The 26,988-nt window shown below is 37.8% G+C and overlaps 6 protein-coding genes and 2 long non-coding RNA genes across 14 annotated transcripts; 3 read left to right on the top strand and 5 right to left on the bottom strand.

Annotated features, from left to right (window-relative positions):
- The first annotated feature begins 455 nt into the window (after positions 1-455).
- Positions 456-2,189, top strand: LOC124342927. 4 transcript variants are annotated; one of them, XR_006918982.1, is made up of 6 exons: positions 456-473; positions 670-817; positions 880-1,019; positions 1,085-1,295; positions 1,715-1,999; positions 2,061-2,189. It is a non-coding gene; the product is annotated as an uncharacterized LOC124342927 (long non-coding RNA). The 4 variants fall into 4 exon arrangements; XR_006918981.1 differs by lacking the exon at positions 456-473 and having other exon boundaries at positions 598-817; positions 880-1,024; XR_006918983.1 differs by lacking the exon at positions 456-473 and having other exon boundaries at positions 598-817; positions 880-1,024; positions 1,064-1,295.
- Positions 2,190-6,787: 4,598 nt separating this feature from the next.
- On the bottom strand, positions 6,788-8,730 carry LOC124342694. Its single transcript, XM_046795802.1, has 3 exons — positions 8,321-8,730; positions 7,997-8,234; positions 6,788-7,924 (listed from the first exon to the last, which is right to left on the bottom strand). The coding sequence occupies exons 1-3, from the start codon at positions 8,484-8,486 to the stop codon at positions 6,874-6,876; spliced, it is 1,455 nt and encodes a 484-aa protein (XP_046651758.1). The 5' UTR covers positions 8,487-8,730; the 3' UTR covers positions 6,788-6,873.
- A 207-nt stretch (positions 8,731-8,937) lies between these two features.
- Positions 8,938-10,667, bottom strand: LOC124342693. Its single transcript, XM_046795801.1, has 3 exons — positions 10,402-10,667; positions 10,082-10,319; positions 8,938-10,014 (listed from the first exon to the last, which is right to left on the bottom strand). The coding sequence occupies exons 1-3, from the start codon at positions 10,565-10,567 to the stop codon at positions 8,961-8,963; spliced, it is 1,458 nt and encodes a 485-aa protein (XP_046651757.1). The 5' UTR covers positions 10,568-10,667; the 3' UTR covers positions 8,938-8,960.
- A 1,398-nt stretch (positions 10,668-12,065) lies between these two features.
- Positions 12,066-17,368, bottom strand: LOC124342589 (calcium permeable stress-gated cation channel 1-like). 3 transcript variants are annotated; one of them, XM_046795615.1, is made up of 16 exons: positions 16,853-17,368; positions 16,698-16,780; positions 16,330-16,362; positions 15,949-16,083; positions 15,693-15,884; positions 15,453-15,638; positions 15,303-15,383; positions 15,017-15,215; positions 14,762-14,949; positions 14,542-14,701; positions 14,272-14,472; positions 14,014-14,192; positions 13,809-13,945; positions 13,355-13,746; positions 12,815-13,011; positions 12,066-12,742 (listed from the first exon to the last, which is right to left on the bottom strand). In XM_046795615.1, the coding sequence occupies exons 1-16, from the start codon at positions 17,057-17,059 to the stop codon at positions 12,622-12,624; spliced, it is 2,691 nt and encodes an 896-aa protein (XP_046651571.1). In that variant the 5' UTR covers positions 17,060-17,368; the 3' UTR covers positions 12,066-12,621. The 3 variants fall into 3 exon arrangements, with proteins under 3 accessions (XP_046651571.1, XP_046651573.1, XP_046651572.1); XM_046795617.1 differs by having other exon boundaries at positions 13,466-13,746; XM_046795616.1 differs by lacking the exon at positions 16,330-16,362.
- A 507-nt stretch (positions 17,369-17,875) lies between these two features.
- LOC124342917 lies at positions 17,876-18,769 on the bottom strand. Of its 2 annotated transcripts, none has more exons than XR_006918963.1 (4): positions 18,727-18,769; positions 18,496-18,655; positions 18,252-18,412; positions 17,876-18,187 (listed from the first exon to the last, which is right to left on the bottom strand). It is a non-coding gene; the product is annotated as an uncharacterized LOC124342917 (long non-coding RNA). The 2 variants fall into 2 exon arrangements; XR_006918962.1 differs by having other exon boundaries at positions 18,496-18,667; positions 18,727-18,741.
- Positions 18,770-19,241: 472 nt separating this feature from the next.
- LOC124342673 (bifunctional coenzyme A synthase-like) lies at positions 19,242-24,431 on the bottom strand. The gene is made up of 5 exons (XM_046795764.1): positions 24,328-24,431; positions 20,341-21,186; positions 20,077-20,274; positions 19,768-20,010; positions 19,242-19,707 (listed from the first exon to the last, which is right to left on the bottom strand). Exons 2-5 carry the CDS (start codon positions 21,112-21,114, stop codon positions 19,330-19,332), a joined length of 1,593 nt encoding a protein of 530 aa, XP_046651720.1. The 5' UTR covers positions 21,115-21,186; positions 24,328-24,431; the 3' UTR covers positions 19,242-19,329.
- On the top strand, positions 21,438-23,750 carry LOC124342195 (E3 SUMO-protein ligase ZBED1-like). The gene is made up of 5 exons (XM_046795158.1): positions 21,438-21,801; positions 21,874-21,960; positions 22,020-22,622; positions 22,684-23,188; positions 23,252-23,750. Exons 1-5 carry the CDS (start codon positions 21,438-21,440, stop codon positions 23,748-23,750), a joined length of 2,058 nt encoding a protein of 685 aa, XP_046651114.1.
- Positions 24,432-24,735: 304 nt separating the features above from the next.
- Positions 24,736-26,642, top strand: LOC124342827 (collagen alpha-1(XVIII) chain-like). The gene is made up of 6 exons (XM_046796010.1): positions 24,736-25,066; positions 25,172-25,318; positions 25,412-25,601; positions 25,670-25,767; positions 25,878-26,009; positions 26,119-26,642. The coding sequence occupies exons 1-6, from the start codon at positions 24,913-24,915 to the stop codon at positions 26,139-26,141; spliced, it is 744 nt and encodes a 247-aa protein (XP_046651966.1). The 5' UTR covers positions 24,736-24,912; the 3' UTR covers positions 26,142-26,642.
- Positions 26,643-26,988: the final 346 nt, after the last annotated feature.

Raw genomic sequence — 26,988 nt, 5'->3', positions numbered from 1 at the left:
CAAATAACCGTACTTTGAATAATTAAACTTCATTTGTGTGCAATTTTAATGATTCCTTCATGGACATTTATAAATTATCGCATCCATCAGAGAGGATTCCCTTATAACAATGGCTGTAGGAGAATCTGAAATAATCGTGGTTGTCGAAAGTTTTCCTCGTTAACTTAACGGTAACGATAACGAAATGGAAAATCACTAAAGTGCCAACACTAGTAATCTTCAGATTAATTGCAGCAACTTTTGCAAAGTCACATGAAAATATGCAGGGCCATACCAACATGTGTTGTCTTTAGATGAATTTTTTACTCAAGCAGTAGGTAGCAATTGAGTTGACTTAAGTTTATTGCATTAATGATGGCATATTTATTGGAAAATTTCCTTTAGATTCAAAATGACTATTTGATGCCAAAGTTAGTTGGAAACATACAGCCACGGGCAGGAGAATTATTCTCTTATCTCTTCTTCAGAAAATTGTAAGTTTAATTTTTTTGTATCGACCCCTATACCCCCCATCTATTCAGATTTATTTGTATGTGATGTGTATCCGATTATTCATTTCTCGTTAGTCGTGATGTTAAGCTTCGGAAACAGAGTTCGGGAAGTCCAAAATCCATCCGTTCCGTACAATCAAACGTGGTAATCGTAAGGGAATCTTTTGGCTGCCGGTAGGTGGCTAAAATGGATTGTCCTCCAGCCACCAGGTGACGCGAGTGTCTTCGTGAGGACGAAATATTTGCCATTTGTTTCCGAGACGCTGACTGAAAGTGTATTTCATTACGGAATTGCGGTGTCGATCTAAATTTTCAGCCATGAAATGGTAATAATAGTTTGGATTTCTTAAATTTAATTAATCTTAGACGTTTCTGTCTGAATTTACAGGCAATCTGGCGTATAATATTACTTGGCCAAATAATGTGACGACATGGGTGGAAACTGCTGTCCAATGTCGGCCATTGTTAGCTGTACCTATACGGCTGTCGGCTGCACGTCTCATCTCGTACAAAAACACTTCAGAGCTAGTAAAGTAATGTTGTTGATGAATTTTCCTGCAATAATGCAATAGGTTTTATTGGTTAATTTTCAGGTTGGAGAAGGAGATCCCTTTGCTCAACCATTGCAGAAATTGTGAACACGTACGACAAAGTCTGAGCTTCTTGGCTGTTGTATCATCAACATGGTTTTGTTGCAGCCAGCTGGTGAAAGATGTAATCGAGTCAAGTTGAGCTGCAGGTGCTGCATGCAGTTTATCAAGCTGGTGTTATCCCAAGTGTCACTCCAGAAGACTTCTGGAATTGGTAATTTTATTGATATTATTGGTTGAACATGGGAAGTCTTGAGCGTTTCATGCTTGTTTTCTAAATTTTGTATTCATTTGATAAGTTTACCTCTGATGTGTTGTAGAAAATTAGGGGTGTTATTTCTTCCTTCCGAATAATTGTTTCCGTTCAAAGATAGCCATATTGTTGGTCAGCTTCCACTGTTTTTTTTTTTTTTTTATTTTTTCCAATTTTCTTCCAATCAAACTAGAATAAAAATTCCCACTCAGTATTACCAAGTTTTTATATCATATTGGAAGTAGATGTACAGAATTCCTTCCTGGTTTCTTTTTCAATTTAAATTAATTACTCATTTTAAATTAAGTGAACTTTATTATCAGTATCCTTTTTCACATTTCAAAATGTTATTGGTTCATTAATGTTCTTTTGCTTTGTAGGAGTTCATGGTCAGTGTGATGTTTGAGCTTTTTATGATATTGCTGTTTGGTGTACAGTGGTTTTGCAGTCCTTTTCCAGTCGACAGATGCTCTGAAATGGAGCTTGTGCAGACTTGCAGTTCAACAACACACTAAAAATGTGGCGTTTGCCTATGTTGGTGTCCATGCATATGCTGTGTTGAAAAGTTGGGTTAAATAGTCAATGTTGCCTGATGGCTGTCGGTCTTGTTTTATCGGCTGCATTTTGTCGACATGTCGTCTCTTGCTACCTGTACCGGCGTTGAGGTAATGATTAATGTTTCGTTCAGTTATTGACTTTTAATTAAAATCTCTATTCTTTTTTCAGTTTAATCGTTTGCTGCCGTTCCATAGACTTGATCCATTGGTAAAACTAAGGAGAAGTTGCTGAAATTCAAGACTCGTCAATAAATTATGTAGATGTAGACAAATTACAAGTGCATATCTGGGCTCCCTTCTTCAGTGGCCCCGTTTCCCTAAATAACCACTAACCAACGCCCGCCGGTGGTCACTCACTCGCTGCGACAACCAGGAGGAAGGGAGATGTTTGGTCGAACGGGGACTTGCAAGGCGCATGATTCGATGAAATCTATTGGAGGGTCATGAGTCTAAGCCGGAAGCCTACTATGACACACTGCTCTCATAATAACTGCTCCTCAGCTCTCTTCGCTCTTTTTCCGGTTTCTCTTAACCATGGCCGGGTAATCTCCCTGGTCGTGTCAGTCGGGCAGTATCTCCCCCTGCTTAACTGGCAGCAGTTTGTACCGGAAATTCTGTTTAATAAATAATTATGTATAAATTTTTTGTTTATATTGCTGATTCTGTATATTTATATACTGAAAAATAAATTGTAAAATGAAACAATTGTAAGTTTTTATAAGTGGTTTATTTACTAAACAGACCGTCAGGTTCAAGTCGCCGCCAGTCGAGCAGGGGGAGACACTGCCCGACTGACTCGACCAGGGAGATTGGTTAAGAGAAACCGGAAAAAGAGCGAAGAGAGCTGAGGAGCAGTTATTATGAGAGCAGTGTGTCATAGTAGGCTTCCGGCTTAGACTCATGACCCTCCAACAGATTTCATCGAATCATGAGCCTTGCAAGTCCCCGTTCGACCAAACATCTCCCTTCCTCCTGGTTGTCGCAGCGAGTGAGTGACCACCGGCGGGCGTTGGTTAGTGGTTATTTAGGGAAACGGGGCCACTGAAGAAGGGAGCCCAGATATGCACTTGTAATTTGTCTACATCTACATAATTTATTGACGAGTCTTGAATTTCAGCAACTTCTCCTCAGTTTTACCAATGGATCAAGTCTATGGAACGGCAGCAAACGATTATCCTGAAAAAAGAATAGAGATCTTAATTAAAAGTCAATAAATGAACGAAACATCAAGCATTACCTCAAAGCCGGTACAGGTAGCAAGAGACGACATGTCGACAAAATGCAGCCGATAAAACAAGACCGACAGCCATCAGGCAACATTGACTATTTAACCCAACTTTTCAACACAGCATATGCATGGACACCAAAATAGGCAAATGCCACATTTTTAGTGTGTTGTTGAACTGCAAGTCTGCACAAGCTCCATTTCAGAGCATCTGTCGACTGGAAAAGGACTGCAAAAGCAAAACCACTGTACACCAAACAGCAATATCATAAAAAGCTCAAACATCACACTGACCATGAACTCCTACAAAGCAAAAGAACATTAATGAACCAATAACATTTTGAAATGTGAAAAAGGATACTGATAATAAAGTTTACTTAATTTAAAATGAGTAATTAATTTAAATTGAAAAAGAAACCAGGAAGGAATTCTGTACATCTACTTCCAATATTTTATAAAAACTTGGTAATACTGAGTGGGAATTCTTGTTCTAGTTTGATTGGAAGAAAATTGAAAAACAAAAACAAAAAAACAGTGGAAGCTGACCAACAATGTGGCTATCTTTGAACGGAAACAATTATACGGAAGGAAGAAATAACACCCTAATTTTCTACAACATATCAGAGGTAAACTTATCAAATGAATACAAAATTTAGAAAACAAGCATGAAACACTCAAGACTTCCCATGTTCAACCAATAATATCAATAAAATTACCAATTCCAGAAGTCTTCTGGAGTGACACTTGGGATAACACCAGCTTGATAAACTGCATGCAGCACCTGCAGCTCAACTTGACTCGATTACATCTTTCACCAGCTGGCTGCAACAAAACCATGTTGATGATACAACAGCCAAGAAGCTCAGACTTTTTTCGTACGTGTTCACAATTTCTGCAATAGTTGAGCAAAGGGATCTCCTTCTCTGACCTGAAAATCAACCAATAAAACCTATTGCATTATTGCAGGAAAATTCATCAACAACATTACTTTACTAGCTCTGAAGTGTTTCTGCACGAGATGAGATTTGCAGCCGTATAGGTAGGCTACAGCTAACAATGACCGACATTGGACAGCAATTTCCACCCACGTCGTCACATTATTTGGCCAAGTGAAATTATACGCCAGATTGCCTGTAAATTCAGACAGAAACATCGAAGATTAATTATATTTAAGAAATCCAAACTAGCATTACCATTTCATAGCTGAAAATGTAGATCGACACCGCAATTCCGTATTGAAATTGATTTACACTTTCAGTCAGCGTCTCGGAAACAGCCTTCGGAAACAAATGGCAAATATTTCGTCCTCACGAAGACACTCACGTCACCTGGTGGCTGGGGGACAATCATTTTAGCCACCTACCGACAGCCAAAAGAGACACGATTATCACGTTTGACTCTGTACGGAACGGATGGATTGCTTTCCGACCTGTTTCCGAAGCTTAACATCACGACTCACGAGAAATGAATAATCAGATACACACATTACATATAATCTGATTGGGGTATGGGGGGACCAGACAAAAAATAAAACTTACAATTTTCTGAAGAAAAGAACAATTTTCTTGCCTGTGGCTTTAAGGCAGCAGCAGCACCGGTTATCTGTGTTTGAGTTAGATTTCCAACTAACTTTGGCATCAAACAGTCATGTTGAATGTAAAGGAAATATTCCAATAAATATGCCAACATTAATGTAGTAAAGAGTAAACTAAAGGTAATTGCTAACACCAAAGTTGCTGCAATAAACCCGAAGATTACCCATGGGCCTGATTTTGTTCCCATAGCTTTCTCTATGACAGTAAATAGGCTACAGTTTATGGCATCAAATAAAAGTTAAACATTTTTTAAGGAAGAAATATACTTGTCTGTCAATGCATTATTTGTATAAAATATGTTTGGAAAAAACAAGTGTCCACGCTAGGGTTATTGACCTACCAACATCAACAGAAACTCTAGATAATTATGATGAATACTAACTAAATAAGAATGTAAAGAGGTATTCACCAAATTGTGACTAAGCTATTGTGGGTTTTCTGTTCTTACCTGTATTAATAGGATGAAGCATTCAGCAGAACGACGATTTTTAATGAAAGAATTGATGGTAGGCAACTTGTAGGCTTGTTGCCTCACTTGCTTGGGCTTGTGGCCTTTCGCGTTCTTTCCTACACGTTATAATAAGAAATAAGAAAGGTGATCCAACACGCATACGGAATAAATCAAATAACAAACAAAGTTGCACAGAAATAATCTGGAATTTACTAATGAATTCATCGGTTATCGGTAATTTTCATGGAAAAATATGAAAATATAGGAAAACTTTTGACAATAACAACCACTCAACAATCCGCCATCACATGATAATTGATAAACAAAAACACCTATGCCATCTATTGGACACCTCTGACACTCCCAAGTCCCAACAAGCAAAAACGCAATTAAGTTTTGTGAGACTAAACATTGAATTTTGGGATTCTAGTGATATTGAAAATCGTAAAAAACATTACTGGTTTTCATTAAAACTATTACATATATTGGGGTACCGAAAATGTTTTCACCGCACTAGTTATAAGGCTACAGTTCTGTATCTGGCGCTGAGGTGGTCATTAGTATAGCAGTATTGGATACGAGTAAAAAAGAAACTAATTGACTACACCAAATTGGCTGTCGAAAAAAGAAATTCAACAACAATCTGCTTTAAAAAAGCAGCGTATCAGTGGGAGTCAGTTTAAAGAGACGTGTTTCTGGGGTTGCTGACAGTAGAACTCCAGTGCCCGCGCTAGTGTCTCCAGTGCCCGCGACAGACCGACCCTAGAACCTGGTAGAACTCCAATATTATTTCAAAATTATTTTCATGTCCGACAATAGAACTCCAACGATTTTAAAAATATTGTCATGCCCAAAAGTAGAGTTCATCCATTGAATTTTAAATATTTATTCTACTATTATCTTAAAACTTATTCAAACCATTTTTGATAAAAGCTTATTAAAGTTGAAACCAATAGGCTACACCATCGAGACGAAATGCCGTAAGTCATTCTTGAATAGATTTTGAAATGAACAACACTATAATTTACAATGAAATTTCCAGCTGAGAAAAACGTCTTCATTTTGGAACCAGTTTTCGTCCAACATCCAGATGCAAAAGTACGTAAAATTAGAAACTACAGGTGAATTGTAAATAACCTCTATTTACCTCACTGGCTAATTCTGCAGTCGGAAGATGACGGTATGCTGTTGTCGTCGTTGGTTTTTGGCGGAAACAACAAAAAGCGGACTGGCCTTTTAGTGTTGGATGCGGCCACTTTCAAGGAAATCGGTCGAAAATAATTTCACACTCCAGCTAGCCATGCCTTCATGGATATTATTCTCCTTAAAAGTAAAATATACTTTGATTCCCAAAAGCTCGACCTTCATTTGTAATAGGAAATAAATGGAATAAGAGGAAATATTTGTATTGAAAATGCTCGACTATACTTCTTCGTTTAACCTTTCATTTGTTCGACGTTCGTTTGACAAATTCAACACACGCATGTACACAAAAACGAAATGTGATTACACAAATTGCACTGTCATTATCATCGATTGTGCCAAGTCTTTTGATTTGAATCATTCGAGACACAACACAATACATTATTAACAATCGTGAATTCCACAATTTCCTTTTATTCCGCTTTCATTCCATGACTTAGTCAATAACAGATTAAATCGAATAAATGAACGCAGAACTCTTAGGATTTGGAAAGCAAAATTTGTACATTTATTTTATGGAAATATTCAAATCCCAATTTTTCTTGGCAATAAGGGAGCACAAATCCGTATAGGTTTGGAACCTAAGATTTTTACACCCATCGAGGTTCATGGTTTCTAGAGAATTGCAGCCATTAACCAAAAACGCTTCGATACCACTACCCGTCACTGAACTACAATAAACTAGTTCAAGCTTTTTAAGGTGCTTATACTGGTGATGTTTGACGGTCTTCAACAAGACATCATCAGTGAGCGCAACGCACCGAGAAATTCCAATGGTGTTAAGCAAAGGAGATGACAATAGTAACATAATAATATCGACTGGAATATATGCAACACAATATAACACTTTCAGTTCTTTCAAAATAGGCGGCTTCTTCTCGATCTTGAAGAGGTCTCTTTCTTTCTTAAACGAGCCCAAGATACCGCCGATGTACAAAGTAGTTAAATTTGGGCAAAATTCGATTATGCTGGAAATACAGACTAAATGTAAATTTTCCAACATGAGAGTCTTCAAAGATCTTCCAAATACTTTGAGAAGTGGAACCACAAAACCATCAAACGTGATTCCAGTTTCGTTTGGTAGGCCTACCCACAATTTAGACCTATAAATGTCAATTTTATGAAGGGTCTTAATGGATAATAAACATAAAAGATCCCTGTCTTTGAGGTCCTTGGTGACACAAATTGAAACATTATTAATTGAATGGCATAAGGAGAGCGCTAGTGGAAGACTGTTGTCTTTGTAGGGTGCATTAGAAGTGTACAAGGTAGAGATTGAGAACATATTATTATAACGACCGGGCTGCTTTGAATCTATCGCTGATTGGGCTAACTCTACCAATGCATCTACAATATAAAAATTGTCAAGGACCTTCAAGGACAACAAATTTTGTAGCGCAACTTGAATTCCTTGCTTTGTAACACTAGTAAAAAAAATACTTAATTTTTGGATGGTCTTGCAAAGTTTTGATTTCCCCATTCCCGGAAAATCCACACCAGCACAAAGCCATCGAATTCCATCGTCTGTCACGTAACTGCAAAAATTTAAATTGAGTGACCTGTTTTTAGGCAAGAATTAATACACCATATTCTCTTGAAAGAAACCAATTAAAAATAATAAGCTGAAATACCTTAACTGAGAACAATAAATCCCAATATTTTGTAAACAGCTGTCATCCACTAGCGTTTTTGGAAGGTTCAATATATGCAAATTCTCAAGCTTGGGGAAAAAACTCAAGTAACCATCAAAGTACACAGGAAAAGTTAAACGTTGAATTTGTGGGGTGATGAGATAACTTAGAATATTTGGATGTTTAAGTTTTGGGGAGCTGATGAAAGACTTTGTGATTTCTTCCACAAGCACAGCAGCTAAACATGTGAATATGATGACACAAAAAAAAATCATGATTAGATTGAAGAGATAACAAATATGTTTTATTCTGTGGAAAACTTACGTAATTGATGAATCGGATTGCAGATAAATATAGAATTGACAGTGGTCACATCGCCATACCCATTAACTGATGAAGGGTCAGCTGCAAATTTACTACTTTCAATGGCATTTGTAATACATTTTATGCACAGTTTAACGAGACTTTTGGTTTCAGACACTCTTGGCATAGTGACGTTTGAAAATGGTGTCAGTTGACCAAGATCCAAGTGGTATCACTAAAACTCGGGGGTCGGGGAACTAAAACTCGGAAAATGCACTCGGGGGAAGGGAAACAAAGATTCAAATAGGCATTTCGAGAAAAAAAATTCACTTCTTCATAAAATAAATTCACTTCAGCCTATGTTAAAATTCAATAAAACTTTGCTACAGGGCCTAGCTATCTTTTGCTAATGTTGCAAACACAACAATAAAACTGCCCTCCACCGCACAGCGCCGCCAAGTGGATACTGTCATAGCACATTATCGAGTGTGTTACTTCTTTTGATTTGAATCATTCGAGACACAACACAATACATTATTAACAATCGTGAATTCCACAATTTCCTTTTATTACGCTAGCATTCCATGACTTTGCCAATAACAGATTAAATCGAATAAATGAACGCAGAACTCTTAGGATTCGGAATGCAAAATTTGTACATTTATTTTATGGAAATATTCAAATCCCAATTTTTCTTGGCAATAAGGGAACACAAATCCGTATAGGTTTGGAACCTAAGATTTGTACACCCATTGAGGTTCATGGTTTCTAGAGAATTGCAGCCATTAACCAAAAACGCTTCGATACCACTACCCGTCACTGAACTACAATAAACTAGTTCAAGCTTTTTAAGGTGCTCAAACTGGTGATATTTGACGGTCTTCAACAAGACATCATCAGTGAGCTCAACGCATCGATAAATTCCAATGGTGTTAAGCAAAGGAGATGACAATAGTAGCATAATAATATCGACTGGAATATATGAAACACAATATAACACTTTCAGTTCTTTCAAAATTGCAGGCGGCTTCTTCTCGATCTTGAAGAGGTCACTTTCTTTCTTAAACGAGCCCAAGACACCGCCGATGTACAAAGTAGTTAAATTTGGGCAAAATTCGATTATGCTGGAAATACAGACTAAATGTAAACTTTCCAACATAAGAGTCTTCAAAGATCTTCCAAATACTTTGAGAAGTGGAACCACACAACCATCAAACGTGATTCCAGTTTCGTTTGGTAGGCCTACCCACAATCTAGACCTATAAATGTCAATTTTATGAAGGGACTTAATTGACAATAAACATAAAAGGTCCCTGTCTTTGAGGTCCTTGGTGACACAAATTGAAACATTATTAATTGAATGGCATAAGGAGAGCGCTAGTGGAAGACTGTTGTCTTTGTAGGGTGCATCAGAAGTGTACAAGGTAGAGATTGAGAACATATTATTATAACGACCGGGCTGCTTTGAATCTATCGCTGATTGGGCCAACTCTACCAATGCATCTACAATATAAATATTTTCAAGGACCTTCAAGGACAACAAATTTTGTAGCGCAACTTGAATTCCTTGCTTTGTAACACTAGTAAAAACAATTCTTAATTTTTGGATGGTCTTGCAAAGTTTTGATTTCCCCAATCCCGGAAAATCAACACCAGCACAAAGCCGTCGAATTCCATCGTCTGTCACGTAACTGCAAAAATTTAAATCGAGTGACCTGTTTTTAGGCAAGAATTAATACACCATATTGAAAGAAACCAATTAAAAATAATAAGCTGAAATACCTTAATTGAGAACAATAAATCCCAATATTTTGTAAACAGCTGTCATCCACTAGCGTTTTTGGAAGGTTCAATATATGCAAATTCTCAAGCTTGGGGAAAAAACTCAAGTAACCATCAAAGTACACAGGAAAAGTTAAACGTTGAATTTCTGGGGTGACGAGATAACTTAGAATATTTGGATGTTTAAGTTTTTGGGAGCTGATGAAAGATTGCATGATTTCCTCCACAAGCACAGCAGCTAAACATGTGAATTTGATGACACAAAAAAATTATGATTAGATTGAAGGGATAAAAAATGTAACATTATGTGGAAAACTTACGTAATTGATGAATCGGATTGCAGATAAATATAGAATTGACAGTGGTCACATCACCATACTCCTTAACTGCCAAAGGGTCAGCTGCAAACTTACTACTTTCAATAGCATTTGTAATACATTTTGTACACAATTTAACGAGAGATTTGGTTTCAGACATTTTAGGCATGGTGACGTTTGAAAATGGTGTCAGTTGACCAAGAATTATCTCAAGGAAAGACGTTGTTAAATAAGGGACCCCTGTATTTCGTGGATACGTGGAACGTGTACCGGTGTTCCGTGGAAAATGCTCCGTGGAAACTGGAAAGCTTAACTCCGCCCTGAAAAGGGGGAGGGGAAGCCAACTCCTCAAATTTGAAATTTCACTAAATTTTTTTTCTGTTTGGACTTTGGGTTCCATCAGAGTATCAGACTGATCAGAGGTAATAAGGATTCGACAAGATAGTATATTTTAATGACTCATTACTGAGAATGTGAAGAAAGGGACTTATTTTTTGATAAGAAAGAAGCGAAGGAGAGAATTTTGTATAGGTAAAATGTAAGTCGACTTAATCAATAAATCTGTCATTAAAGTGAAAAGAAAAAAAATTAACCCAAAAAGGGATTAAGGTATAATAATGCGACTTGTCTTACTCTTAAGTTATGGTTAAGTCTTAATAAGATATGCTTCTTAAGTAATAAAATAATCATACTCGAGCAGCTTTGAGCGAGCAACCTTGACTTGAACAGCATTTTGTTTTCACAACAAGGATTTTTCGCAGCGTTTAGTAGCCTAGAATGTGCTACCTTATAGAAGCAAATAAGTGTTAAGTTGTGACGTAAAAACTAGGATGATTCTTGCCGACTTGTGTTTCTTTCAAACTGGATTGAAGATTGAACTTTGAACATTACCTTCATAACTTCATTACCCCCTCCCCCCCCCCCCTGAGTGAGGGTGGCAGGAGTAATGGCAGCTAATAAAACGTTTTACGGTATGAGTAGGCCTATATGACCCAGACCCTGGATTACGCACCTCACGTCCTCACTCCTCTGTAGCCGTGTCGTGTGAACTGTGAAGACGTTACATTTTTTATCCCGTCAGTAAAGTATTTTGATTATCGCGCCTTCACGAATACGAATAAGTATGTAGAAACAACGAAACAACTTTGTGAAGATCTAGATCTGACGCGCAGCTAGGGTAGAGATTTTACTTAAAAGTTTTAAGCAAATCAAAAGGTTGTTTTGGTTATTGAATACTTCTTGACCGTTGGAGACTGCCAAAGTGGATCCCAAAGCCTTTGCATTTGTACCCTTCACGCCAGACAAGGATTTTATTGGAGTGTTTCATTTTTACAATAAGGTCTATGTTGCTGATAGACAAGATTCAATTTAGCTAGACAAATTTCAAGTCGTACGTGTGACGTGTAGGATCCGTTTTTTGAACAACGAGATCGGAGCATAGTCCGCGTTCTCGCGGTCGAAGTTTGTGTTGACCACTTGACCCTTTTATTGGATAATTTCAGAATTTTTGAATAATTACTTTATCCAACTTTACAAAGCAAAAAGGAAACCGTAAAAAAAGTAGAATAAATTTAGTCAAATGAATCCTTATTAGTTAAGACTTAATAATCGAATGTCGAAACAAAAGTTATATATGGGATCAAGCGTTAAAAAAAATCAAAAAAGAATTTGACTGAAAGTTAAGGTTTAATGTTTATAGTTTGGGCACATTTAAAAGTAATACAGTATTAAAATTTCGATAATAAGACGATTCGTTTCAGGTTATAGCTTAAAGCATTCCACCAGTTTAAGGATCCAACATATACCCAGCCAGCAAATATCGATTTAGATTTCCACCACTTTTCAGTGAAACTGCCACAGCGAGAAAAGACAATGGAAAAGCAGATGAAAAGATGATCTGAATTTGTGGATAATAGAGTCTAGAGAGCACTGGCGCATACACAGACGAAACAGTGGGAATTGAATAAGGATTGCCCAATAAGAAGAACATGATTGAGCATTGGCTCTTGGTAGAACAAATACCGTAATTTTGGATAAGTGAGAGATGGGTCTATCCGCTATTAGTCAGATCGATCACATATACAGTATGATGACTTAGAGTTCATAGAAACACCAAGAATAGATGGGATTAGGGTAAGATCCGTTAAATAAAGCAAAAAAAAAGGCAGGCGGTATAAACAACATGAATTAGGATTGTAGTAAGGCCCATTTTAGGTAGAATTCTTAAATATTTTCTTGATCATTGTTGTATTTCTGGTAAGAATAAACCTGTTCGGCAGGAACCGCTCTGTCACGGCACGGAATGGGTTGTTGTACCGTAGCAGTATCTCCACTGACAGCAATCCTTTTTCAAAATAATTACGATTCAATAAAAATTTCATAATAAACGAAACGAGAATGAAAATTTAATTCATACTTGTTCGATCGTCCTGAATCCAAGGCAGAAGTAGTTGCTATGGTCTCCATCAAGTGAGCGGGACCATTGCATTGCGACTCGGTCAACACTTCAGGTAGGAAGATATTATTATGTTGTCCTTGATTGTTTACTGTAGAAAAAGAGTCAACGCGTTGACGGCCAGGGCTGTTGGTGCTGCCCCTCGGCTCGGAGAATTTCTGCAAAAAAATTGAAACGTTGAAATGTTGACCCAATGCAGATTTTTACAAAAACTCATTCAATAATAAATTAAGTGCAATGGATGTTTAAGAGTCGGGGTAATTAGTTAGCTAACACCGAAGTAATTAAACAGATGAAACGTGGATGTTAACACTACTACTAACCATCTACAAGATCAGGATCCATGGGATTATTTCAAAATGCATAAAGGCAATTCTAGCGAAATCAAAAGCATCAACCACCATAAAGTTAAACTTAGTCATCGTGCATTATTAGCTACTCCGCTAAAGTAAGGGCAGGAAAGAAAGAGTAAAGAAGAAAAAGCCAAGCAGCCTAGCGTACACCAGCATGGTAGGTTTCGTTCGATTCAGCAAGCAATAAGTCTTCGGCAGTCGGTGGAAGATTGGGTTCGTGCAAATCCGTTTCGTCCGTATCACGACGACGTTGGCTCACCCGGTATGAAATGGGCGCCAGCCCGCGGAACCAGCGAAACGAGGCTTGAACGAACACCAGGAACAAAGTGGCGCAGAACCCAACGAGGGCAAATATTGTCACGCCAAACAGACCGTAACGCAGCAGCGAAAAGAAGAAAATTGTCATCTGCAAGATTAGAAACGCAATCATGACGAAATTGATGGCCGTTGTATGGATGTTCTTGTTGATCCTCGAAGGGGCGTAGGCAAAAAATATGTTGTAGCGATCCACAAAATGTTTCAGAAGGACATAGACAAAGCCTGTGGTTTAAATAATAAAACGATATATTTTTGTGATATCCATTTAAAGTTAATCGACTTACCGAATGGTGTTATTAAAGGACAAGAGACACTGTACATCGTAATCAATGAAAAGTTTAGCAATGTCCAAGCATACTGAACTCCGAAATTGAATTCCCACAGTAAATTGCGGCGTACACCAGGAACTTCAGCTCTCGACCTAATGCAAATTGGTGAGAAGAATAAACCACTAAATCCAATTCAAAATGTCAAATGAGTTTTTCTTACTTGGCACAGGACAGTTTGCAGGCATACATAAACAACTCGGAAAATCGCATGAGCTCCAACGCCGTTCCAATGAAACTTGATGTGATGACATAGTTCACGAAAAAGGCACCATTGTCAGGTAAGAATACGCACTCCCAACGGTAGGTTTCATTTGATCTGGTTGCCCACTCAAAGAAAGCCTTTAAACAACGCAAATGATGTTAATTCGTCGCAAATTAAAAAAAATAAAGCCATTAAAACATTGAAGAGGTAGCTTACTTGCGCGCTAGTCAGTCCTAATGATGGTAAGATAACCACCATGAACATCAGAAAGATGTAGGTCTTCCTCATAATGGTGTGGTTAGCTGTAGATTTCGTCCAATGACTCATCCATTCGTCGGAATAGGCGACCATGACCGGCATCAGAGCTGACGTCGTCCACAAGAGGAGAGTTGGTAAGAATTGAGACAAAATTGGACTCTGCAAATATCAAATTACGAGTTATGTAATATGAGACTGTTTGCAACAACAAAAAAATTGAGGTCATACCATTTTTTCAATTTTGCTAGTAATGTTAGAAAACTGAAAGATGTCCAGCGTATTAACAACGACAGCCGGAGTGGTCAGGAAAAACAGCACGATGAACAAAAAACTGTTAATCAGAAACGACCTCAAGTACCAAAATCGCGATGGGATTGCCAAGTTTCCCCTATTATAACAAAGGACATTATAGAACTTGAATTAACCTTAATTAATGTAATCTAATTACCAATTGATCTCATCTGGACGTGGCGCAAAATCAACGGACCAACGGTGAGGCTTAAAGATAACACTAAGGCTCGAGCTTCCTGGGTTTGATCCACATCGCCAATTTGGCCTATGATCTTGTCTTACCCTCGCCGCTTGAATGTTTGAGGCGAAGGTTATAAAAGCTATTCCAACTGGTCGTTTGATAGCCTAAACGAAAGCAGTAAAGAAGTGGTTACTATACCACTACGACATTTGTTCATATTAAAAAATATACCTTCAGTTTTTCTTGATCAACAAGTGACGCTAGTTGCCTTTCTTCGCTCGTGTAATATTCGGCTGCGTCAATTTTCGATTTCGGGCAACAAGGATCGCAACAGACGCAGATATTACCACAGAAGAATGGACGGACTAACATGCGATTACCGCTCATGGCTTCACTGACACTATAATTCCTGGCGTGTAGTGCAAATTGTCTAAAATAAATTCAGATGGGAATTTTAAAAAGGGTTAGTTGCTAGTAAATTTAAATTGTAGTGAAGTAAAACATTTGTTTTCTATACCTTGCTCTATCTAGTTTGATTAGTTTTGACAAATTGTAAGCAAACTGTATGTCTATTACTTCATATTCGGGGTACGCTTCACTGCAAGTGCACAAATAATGGGTAATTTGATTAAAAATACATAAACTGCGATTAAAGTTTTTGTCTTACTTGAAGTGCTTTAAAAGATCGGCTTTGTTGCAGCGCGACCGTGGGATGTGGTTGATCATTAAAGTCCTCGATACTGTGGAATCAACTTCAGGGATGTCAAGTCGCTTTGAAAAATGCCGCATGATAAAAATGGCAATAGGAACAAACAGTATCGAAAGACCAACGTGAATCCACAGATACCACGACCTAATAAGAAAGAATTAGTACATCTTCCACTTACAGGCTTTTAACTATTTATACTTTGGGTCCAAGTTGCTGAGTGTAGTATGGCCGAATTGCTTTTCGTCGCCTTTAAGGTCACCTTGCATATTGATGGGCAATGCGATACCCAAACTTACAACCATGGTAATCAACATCAGTACGATAATGTGTCGCTGGAATGAGAGGTACTGAACAGCGTCGTCCCCGCATTTTGAACGAATCTGATCATCCCTATAAAATAGAAGAGTTAAGGGTGACCGAAATTGGCTACGACTAAAAGTAATTTAATTATTACTTTATTCTAAAAACCGCTAATATCCAAGAAAACATTCCGTGATCGTAATGGGAACCTGGATCAAAGGAGGGTGCAGCCTTGTGGTTTTCGGAATCTCCATCTCGGTCTTCTCTTCGATAGAAAATTTGCGTCCATCTGAAGTCAATAAAATTTTGTTATTTATAACGTTTTGTTTGAGTTTTTATTGATAATAAATTGCTCAGCTAGCGTCCCAATGCCAAGCCAACCAATGAAATGTTATTGGTCACCAAATTTCCAAGTTAAAAGAAAACCCTACACCACTAGGCAAAACAGTTAAGAAAAGTTGTTTTTTTTTAAGTCAGGGGAAAAACTAGATAGCAAAATCGTGCAAAGGGAGTCAGCAAAAAAGAAAAAACCTACATGTTATATTCACTGAATCCCGGGGTAGTTTCTCTGTCAACAGCAACAAAAAGATAGGGTGTGAACATAATAATGAAACTAAGTTCAAATCAATTTGAAAATTGCTTTAGCTCTCCATATTAATGATCTAAATAATGGGTGTTTGGTTGTAAGGGTCTGCACAATAACACGATGTTCAAAGTAAAAACTATTAATTACTTTACTAGTTAAAATTACTTGACTTGGATAAAATGTTAACAAATAAAAATAATTGAATAAAGGAACAAGATGTTTTCATGCATACGAAAACACCTATTACTATCAACAAAGAAGGCAGAAACTTACAACTGTCAAAAACAGCAAAGATAATTATTTTACAAATTATTTACCTCCTTTCTCTTCTTTGAAGTAATGCCATTCTGCCATAATTCCAAGCATTCTTCCTTAGAACTGAAAAGAGGATTATGAGGCACTAGATATGAAAACACAAAGGGAAAATAACCAATTGTCGCTCATGAAGGATACTAAATTTAGAGGTACATACAATCCAAGCAACGAAATTGATACACAAATTTTGTGGAATTCCTTCATATCCTCCAGGAATTATAACCAACATTGAAGAATTTTTGGGTCTGTAGTAATTGCAGTGTGAGGTGTTTTCAGCTCTGATTATGTTGACCATTTGTGAAAACTCAGCCGCACGGCTATAAAAAGTCTTTTCTAAAACTGATGTGATCTCATGGCCGTCCATTTCTGAAAGAAATGACAACAGATGCGAAGCAAAATCCAATAATTGGGGTTATCAACTTCCACAACTTGATGAGTCAACTCAATAACAAGGCAACTACTGGCAAAATGAAAGGCCCCTTCGTGAGAAATTAGAGTTCGTCTGCTTCTTAAAGAAAACTTAAGGGGTTTGCGTGAGTCGTATTGATGATTAACGGATAAACGGATCACAAATTTGTTACGCAGCTCTCATTTTCTTTATTAAAATGCAATTTCAGTTTAAGCTCCTGGACTCCTAGAACCTAGACAATCTGACATATTCAGCTGACACTTGGAACAGAGCTATAGAATGTATGGTCTAACCACTTATATGGAAAGGCCTTCCATTGCCTTTTCCCCCTGGAAGTGTTCTGGCCAGACCTTAGTTGCAGAGCCACAGCGGGTGTGTCGGGAAACACATTTATTTTTTCTTTGTTTACAAGTACCAAAGTTGTCAGAAAAATATTGCTTTTTCGTCTGCACTAGGAAAACTAAACAATAAAATTTTTAATTTGTAAGCCACTAAAGCCAGCCAACATCAAAATATTGCAAAATAACGGTAAGAAGAGTGAAAAGTTTTTAACTTGTGTTAATTTGTATTGCATTGCATTTTAATACATTTCCAGATAAGATAAAGACTGTTTTGATAGCAAAAAATTTCCTTTATTTAAGAATTCTTGGCAATTTTAAAGTTAGTTTGTACTTTAGTTTTCGACGGTAACAAGCTTCACAAGCAGTTAAATGTTTCCTTCTCTTTACCATGTAACCACGATTGATAAGGGATAATAAAGGGGTGTAATAACAGAGTCTCTATTTGTGAAGGATCTTGCATATTCTCCTCCTGAAACTCAGTGTGGGATACGACAAACTCAACATTCTTCTTAGGTAGATGAGGTGGTAGATGTACTTTAGTAGAGGTTGTTGTCTCTGTTGGAGCCGTAAATTGCTTAGCCTCTTCATGGAACTCACTTTGAGATAGGCACGGTGATAGGACAATCTCATCATGATTCTCAGCTAGATGTAGGACTTCAGGAGTGGTGTAAGTTGCTGTTTGTAATGGATATTGCTCAGCATCCTCATGGAACTCAGTGTGTAATTGTACTACCTTACTGATCTAATGAAATTTGTGGTAATAACATTAGTTGTGCATTCTATATTAATTGTTTATGATTAAATACCAATTCACTGTTGGTAGGACCAGAAATTGACGCAACTTTCTTGTAGCAGTGTTGTTGCTCAGACAAATTACGTTCATGTAAAAATGTATGAGGTTGAAAAGGAAGGTAAAGTGTATCTTCAAGTGCATTTGCCTTGTCAGGAAACTTTAGTTCTTCTGTACCTGATTCAGAAGACAAATATTAAAGGTGTAATCAAGATTAGCTTATCTTTAAGTTGTAAATAACAATTGTTGTACGCTTCTACCTGACCAAGAGATGAAAAGGTTTTTGGAACCAAAAATGGATTTCGATCAGGTAATTCACAGAGGGATCAAGGTTTTCTTGAGTAGTGAAAGGTAGTCTAGATGTTGATTTCTTTCCAATGGAATTGTAGTTATGTTTCTTACTGAGCAATGTTTCCCCAACTTTATTTGTTTCTAATAAGGGAAAATTAATAATTACATAGTTTTGATACAAGTATCAATATAACTGAAACCTGTCTGTTGATATTTGACTTTGACTATTTTCACTTGACTTTTCATGTGCGACACGACAGTGACGAACAACACACCTTTTTATGGACATTTCAAAATTTAGAGCATTTTTCAAAAGTTTTAAAACGTGAGTGAAATAATCAATCGGAAACCAGTATAACGTGTGGATAACAAAATGGCGTGAGAAAAACGAAAAACGAAAATTAACACAATTTCAGTAGATGGCCGCTGTTGGCGCTGAGAATAAGGTCTAATACATCGATACTTAAGCACATTTTCGCACTTTCGATTGGTAATCGTTGCTGCAACTTTGGAAAAATTTCCGAGAGGAAAATTTAACAGGCAGTGGTTAGACCATACATTCTATAGCTCTGCTTGGAAAGTTAGAATAATCTGAACAGGAAACTAGAAAGGGTATGCCCAAGTATCGATACTTTGTAAACACGATTACAAATCTTATATCGATTCTAAAATGTTGATACTCGTAAATTTTACGAATTTTGTCAATTTTCAAATGTAAAAATAAAACGTATATTTTTTTATTTTGATACCACATACACCGTAATAAATTTCTACACACACAAGGCCAAATAATAATGCAACTTCTAATTTTCAAGAAATTCTTGCACAAATTTCCAGGCTTTTAGGACTTGAGCAGCTGTGACTTCAGGTTCCCAACTAGAGCAAATAACGACATTAGCGCTGGCCACCCGGTCACTGTTGCTGAGCTGGCATTCAACGCGCTTGGCTGCCTGTTCTGGCGATAATCGATCTCGTTCTACGATGCGTTTGATTGCCTCTTCTTTTGGGATCATCGCAACCCATACGTCAGCGCAATCTTCTTGCCATCCTGCTTCTAAAAGAACGGCAGCGTCAAGCACGACTACACCTTGGAAGTTTCGTTCCCTAAGCTCGTTGATTTCCTTGGTGTATAAACGACGGATCTCTGGCCACACCATCATGTTCAGCCTTTCCAAGTGCTCCTGCAAATTAAAATTAAATTAAATCTCCTTCTGCATCAAATTCCGCTTTTTAAATTATACCTTGTTCGAAAAAACTAGAGGTCCCAATTTTTTCCGATCAATTTCGTGTTCTTCATTTAATATGGCTGGTCCAAAGTATTCAACCATTTGACGGTAACACTCCGTTCCCTTTTTATAAGCCAGATGACCCAATTGGTCGCACGAAATGTTGTGCGCACCCAAATCTTTCAAGCGCTTTGCAATTGTTGATTTCCCACTCGCGGTGCCACCGGTCAATCCAATAACAAAAGGCTTGGTCTTGAACTGCGAACAACAATTTCAAAAAGAGTTAGTCAAAATAAACTCTAAAGATCCTGATCAAAGTCTGACTTTGGGCGGTTTAATGTGGGATCCGAGAAGGCGTTTCCTAAATGACGACGAACTGATTTTGCTCTCTTCTTCTACTCCGGCATGATGATCGTCAATTATCGAAATGGTGTGGATATCCAATAGATTCATCCCTTTTTCTTTTCGTAGTTCGTTGATTTTGAGTCCTCCTCTTTGGGTTTCTTCGCTTACAACCAACAGCTAAAATAATAAACGTTACATTAAGATAAAACATTTTGAATGAATAATATATATAAGCTTAATTACTTGTAGAGCAGGATCGTCTTTTGTGGGCCCATAAAGATCTGTAATGGGGACGACACGGTATTCTAGTCGAGGCTCGACATCCATAAGGAACTCCTCCAGCTTCTTGATTCTTGTTTGACAAGGTTCAATCAACTCCCACAGCTTTTTTGTTTTGATCATAATGCTGTCTGTGACGCCAATTGTTAAACTCTTTTTGGCCCTCAATATTGCTGCTGATATTAACATTTTGTGGCCACTATGGAGATTGTCGAAGGTACCTCCTATTACAACATGATCATACATTCTATCTTCATCAGCAGTATTAGGAAGGTCCACAAACTTTTTCTGTTGGGGTTCTAGATTCAAAGGTGTTTCACAGTCACTCAAATGGGAATCAACCTGCAACACCTCATTGGTCATTCCATTTCGCTTATTCAAAATATACTCTGTGAATGACTTTTCTTGATTTACAGTGATCACTGTATCAATTAAGCAGCTTGTTTGCACTTTGTTTGTACTGGAATCATTCAAACTCAGTAATGAATCCTTGAAATCAGTCAGTATAACTCTGGTGTCAAAACGGTCAACGGCACTTCTGGAAGATAAATGGTAAATCTGATTAACAATTCTGTTGTAGGTTGAAATTTTGGTTTCAGATAGAGGAAGGCCTTTGACTTTGATGTAAAGAAGTTTTTCAGCCTTCTGAACTGCTGCTGAGACAATCTTGGATAGCAACTTGGGATTCATTACAGAGCTAAACTGTAAGAAAAGTATGCCTGTATTAACCGGGGACATTTTTGACAAGATCCAGAGGTAGTGGGTTAATAACGAATTATAGAGAATTAAGTAACCAAATACAACTTATAACTAGGGATGGCGATATTTAGACCGCGATATAGATATATCTGAAAAACCGTAGAAGTCTATATCGATTGTTTCGATTCAGATATATCTAAATATCTGTATAACGCCATCTAGCGCTCAGAAAACCAAGTACACTGTTTAAAAATTGCAATAAAATTCTTCGACGGATAATTCCTATTATTCCGTCGGGCGGCAATAACAGAGTAATCAGGTTACGTCAGTCATTTGTTGTGATTCATACGTCAGTGATTGCAATGGGGCGAAGAAAATCGAGTGCCGTCTGGGAGTTTTTTATCGAATACGAGGTTGATGATAGAAAAGTTTGGGAATGCAATTTGTGCAAAGAAGTAGGAGACAATAAGGGAAATACTTCGAATCTATGGAGTCATCTTAAGAACAAAAAGGGTAAAGATGGTAAAAACGATAAAACTCATACGGAAGCGTTTGACAGCATCAAAAGTGCCATGAAACCCCCTCGAAAAAAGGCTAAGGTGTCAACAACGCAGAGTAGGCTATGCAATGAGTCGACTGATAACGAGACGGCTAACGAAAGCCGCGATGAAGATGATGCACCTGCCACGGTTAGCACAGATGGAAATTCGTCGTCGTCTAGGCCTAGTGAGTTTTAAATCTATTATTACCAATATGAATGAAGTATTACGAATCTTGGCTTTATTATTATTTAATTAGACACTTCTGAATCTGCTGGCTCATCCCGCTATAGTAGCGTTGCATCGGGTCATACGGTTTCATCTGAAACTTCCAATGCAAGCTCGAGTAATGATCTACATTTTTTTTAAAAATGAGATGAAGTTTTAAAAAATATTTTTCTGTAGGCACTTCAGAAGTTCCTAATGGGAATTTGCCATACTCTTTCAGCGGAGTAAAAATGAAGGCATTTCTCCGGATACTGACTCTTTTCATAGTTCGATCTATGCAGCCACTGTCGATTGTTGAGGATGTGAACTTCCGAGCACTAATCCGTCATATCGATCCACGTCTTTTACTACCAAGCCGCAGTACACTGACTCATTCTCTTATACCCGAGTTGTATAGGGAGGCCAAATTTAAACTTATGCAAAAGTTATCAGCCGTTAAATGGGTTGCTCTCACTGCAGATGGTTGGACGTCAATTACCAATGAAGGTTATCTAACGGTAACAGTTCATTACATATGCGACAAAATGAAAACTGTCTCCAGGGTTCTATCAACTTGGTGCATCGAAGTCAGCCACACTGCTGAAAATCTTGCTAAAGAGCTCAGAGATTTGGTGTCCGAATGGAAATTGACCGACAAAATAGCTGCAGTCGTAACTGACAATGCTAATAATATCGTCAAGGCCGTGAATGATATTAATAAGTGGAGGCATGTACCTTGTTTTGCCCATACTTTAAGTCTCGCAGTGAAAGATGCTATTAAGAAAAATCTTTCTTTGTCAGGTATTAGATAAAAATTTTTGGAATTAACTTTGATATCAAACAATAACAAAATTTTTTTTAGGCCTTTTTACCCAGTGCCGTGACATCGTAACTTTTTTTCACCATAGCAATCCAGCCACTGTGAAACTTACGAGTCTTTGTGCCGCAAATGGCAAATCCAGGTCAAAGCTCCAGCAAGAAAATAACACCAGATGGAATTCACAGTTCACCATGATCGAAAGCCTGTTGGCCTTGAAGGACGAGGTTGATGCGACTCTTTTGCTTATGCATCGTCCCGATCTGTTGTTAACTGAATTTGAATGGACCATTCTGGCTGGAGTGAGAAACATCCTCAAGCCATTTGACGATATAACGAGGGATCTCAGTTCACAATTTTATCCTTCCCTCTCCAAGGTTATACCTTCTATAAGGATTCTTCTATTTAATCTTGGAGCGATGCAACCAACGCCACGCAACACGGAACTGGAAAAATTGATAAAGGATCTGACTGACAACTTAACGTCCCGTTTCGATCAATCACTCCGGAAACTCACGTCGACCCTTGTTACTACCTATCTCGATCCTCGGTAAAATTATTTTATAAGCATTCAAGTGTTCCTCTTTTAATCGCCAAATTTATCTTTTCTTAGCTTCAAGAAAAATGGAAAGTTTCTGACGGAGGGGAGGGGTCTGTCAGCTGAAATTGCCGAACTCCGTGTTGAATCGGAACTGAGAGCAGCAGCTAGTAGATGTCCGTCTTCGGCCATCCAGAGCTCTGCTGCAGTTCCATCGACTTCGGAGAAAAGCATTTTTGAAAGCTTTCACGACCAGTTCGTTAGCCTTGAAAATGCTAACACGTCAGGTCAGAACGCCAACATGACTGCCAACATCATCATCAATCTCAAAGATTACTTATCGCAACCTTACATGCCATGGAGTTCTGACCCGTTGGAGTACTGGAAGTCGAAGCAATTTGACGGAAGTCTGCTACCTTTTATCGAAGTTGTAAAGAAATTCTTCTGCATCCCGGCAACTTCCGTACCTTCAGAAGCAATTTTCTCAGCAGCTGGTGACTTAATTAACGAAAACCGGAGTCGGCTCAACCCTCGACATGTTGACAAAATTTTGTTTTTGAACCGAAATGCCTGACGTTTCCTTCAGTTATTGTTCTTTTTGTTCTTATGAACAGTAAATAGATTCTTTTTGCATCTACTTAGTAATTTTAACATGTTTTGCTATCTTTACCATGAGGTCATCGTGAAAGAAGTTGAGGAATATTTTACATTTGCTAAAGGGTACTCATTCTTCTCCTAAAAGACTCTTTATCCTTCTCCTCTCTCTCCACCTGGTTCTCATCAACCTCCTACCAGTGGCTTCTACCAGTAGCTGCTTGATGGTTGCTTCTACCAGTAGCTGCTTGATGGTAGCAAGTTGCAGCTTCCTTCTTCTTATATTTTTGTATACACATTTTCCTATTATTTTCGCAAATAGTTATAAAGAATAGTTTTTATCTTCACCGGGAATCGAACTCGGATGTGCCGCATTGAACGTGAATGCTATGCTAACACGCCATGTATGAGATTTGCATTAGTAGAAATACAAGCACAAATCGCGCCAATTTCCATTAATATCGATACTGAGCAGCGATATATCTAAAAATATAGATATAAGATATCGATATATCTGAAATCTGTAATTGACGATATATCGCCATCCCTACTTATAACTGCGTAGCTCTTTTGGTTTGAGCATGGGTTTGAGTTACCCCACTAACTCCTGTACCGCAGTCGTTTTCCAAAACTTGTGTCGTCTGTTTTGTAAACAACTCATCAGCTTATCCGCCAGAGTTGTCAAATTAGGAAGCGGTAAAATCAAATTTGGAAAAGTTGCTGGGAAACATTAACAATAACCAGTAGGATTTCAGCCTTAGTATTCTTAGAAATTAGAAAAAAAAAATAACAGGAATGACTTGCTTGACTAACAGTTAAGAAAAGATTCAATTGTGTTCGTCTCGTTCCATATAGGTTAATTCAAATCAGATCACGCCTCCGTACACCGACAGAGGCGTGTAAGGTGTAACCAAACCTGCTAATGAATAATTTTTGTCTTGCTGCCACTAAAAAAATAAATATTTCATTATTAGAACAGTTGAATTTAGCCTCGAGTGCTGCGTAGACGTAACGTCCCCTGCGAACTTAATTTTTTAGCAACAACGCGTTTAGAAATATTTGAAGTAGTAAAAGAGTATTTTGCTTGTTGAAACAATTGTGTCTCATACGACAAAGAGTGGGGTACAGGATCAATTAGCACGATGACACGAAAAATGGAATTGCCGGGAAAGGCCGTCAGAAAGTCCAGCTATTGGAACAGACAAATCTTCTATGCGTGTTGCGTGTTGGTTCTGATGGCGGTAGCTTTTGCAGCGCTGTACTGTGGCGTACTATACGGATTGAAAGATGATACAGGTAAACCATTTTTTCAAATTGAATTTTTTAAAGGGTTCAATAGGAATTGAAATGAAATTTGTATCCCAATTTTTACCTTTTTCTTATCATCTTTTATGAACATAGAATTAACTACCGAGAATAACGTCACGTCGAGTGAGAATCGCATTCCGATTTCGCCACAATTCGTTGAAATCAATCCGCCAACGCCCCCGCAACCGATGAGTAACTCGACAACAAATGCAGATGTTGAAAACGTGCCCTACGTCACAGGTAAATTTTAAAAACCATTTGGATATTACAAAACACGTACAAAAAACTAACATCTACATGACGGTCATAATTATAATTCAAACGTTCGTGCAGAGATGATTCCAGCACCGACATCGTCATCGAAGGTGATGTCGGGATCGCAGTGTGTTCCCCGCAATTTAGCCTATTGCAACAACACGCTCAATTACACGGAAACGGTTTATCCGAATTTGTCGGGCGACCTGTCGGAAGATGATTTCGTCAGAAGCTGGGCGTTCCTGCAAACCGTCATCGATTCGTATTGGTGCGTGTAAATATGTTTTCTTGACACACAGAAATTAATTAAAAACTTATTCAATTGTTTTCTTGTAGTCACCCGTTGATTGAACAGTTTGTCTGTCAAGCAGCGCAGCCAGAATGTCGTCCAAATGACAAAATGCCAATCGGTCCCTGTCGTCAACTTTGCCTCGGTAAAATTTCAAATTTCTGATTTATTTATTGTTAATAACCGTTTGATTGAAATTTAAATAATAATCGACAGACTTTATAAAATCATTGCTATTAATCTCAATTTTATTAGAGGTGGCCAAGGCTTGCGATCCTCACATTTGGTCGATTTTGGAGAAGGAGAAGATGATGTTCAACTGTGAGCAGTACGCGATGGTCGACGACCTGAATTTGTGCTTCCATTCGATGCCAGTAATTACGCCAAGTAAAAAAACATTCTGAATAAATCTCCTTTGTTTTCTATTTTACCAACGTCATGAAAAAGAAAAAAAAAAGAATATCTAATCGAGTGGAATTCATTTTCTATGTGGCAGGCTACGTCAATGCAAAAATGTAGCTCTCTTGGCTATTACCATTGAATCATTGATCAATTCTTGACTGGTGGCCGTAGGACATTTTCATTTCCAGACACGCACATAACTAAAAGAATATAATATGAAATTTCCAGTACGTCATAGCAGTCCTGTTAACTCTTAAATTATATGTCGATAGGCTATATCCAGCGTTTTCTCAAGTTATCTTTGATTTTGGTCCATTATTTTAGAGATTATGAATTAACCCTCGAAATTCCTGTTTTATTATAGTGTTCCAGGCGGTTCCAGGTAAACTTATTTTTCTTGTGGCTGGTATAAATTGCCTCGAATTAGTACATTTTCATTTAACCCTGTTTGACCTTGGAAAACTCGTTATTATGTGCATCAAGATTGCGAAACGCTCTTTTCATATACGAAATACTAAATTGCTAATACAGCCAAGCAAATTTTTGTGCAGCGCATTCACGTGCCAAATATAATTGCTTTTCTTATTACTTCATCGAAAATACAATAGATGGAAATTTGTTCAAAAACTTCGTGCTGTGCAGTTATAGCAAAATAATTAACATCGAAGCTTGGGGAACCCTGGGTAATTTAATAACTGGTATACCTGGAAGAATTTTCATTTTATAGGGGTTAAGCGGATTTGAGTTTGCCGCGGAAAAAATTACTTCGTATATAAGGTAATATTTCTTTATCGCTCGTCATTAATAGCAACATATTTAAGTCAAACTCTGCAAATAGAACATGGGGTCTCGCGATCAGCTCACTGATTAATTCAACAGCTAGAAAATTGAAATATGGATAATTATAATTACCATCACATCGTTGCGAGCCCTAAGGGCGAAGCTAATAATCGCATACGCAGAA

Source organism: Daphnia pulicaria, chromosome 6 (assembly GCF_021234035.1).
Source record: "Daphnia pulicaria isolate SC F1-1A chromosome 6, SC_F0-13Bv2, whole genome shotgun sequence".
In the NCBI taxonomy this organism is placed as follows: domain Eukaryota; kingdom Metazoa; phylum Arthropoda; class Branchiopoda; order Diplostraca; family Daphniidae; genus Daphnia; species Daphnia pulicaria.
This window is presented reverse-complemented; position numbering and strand designations above follow the sequence as displayed.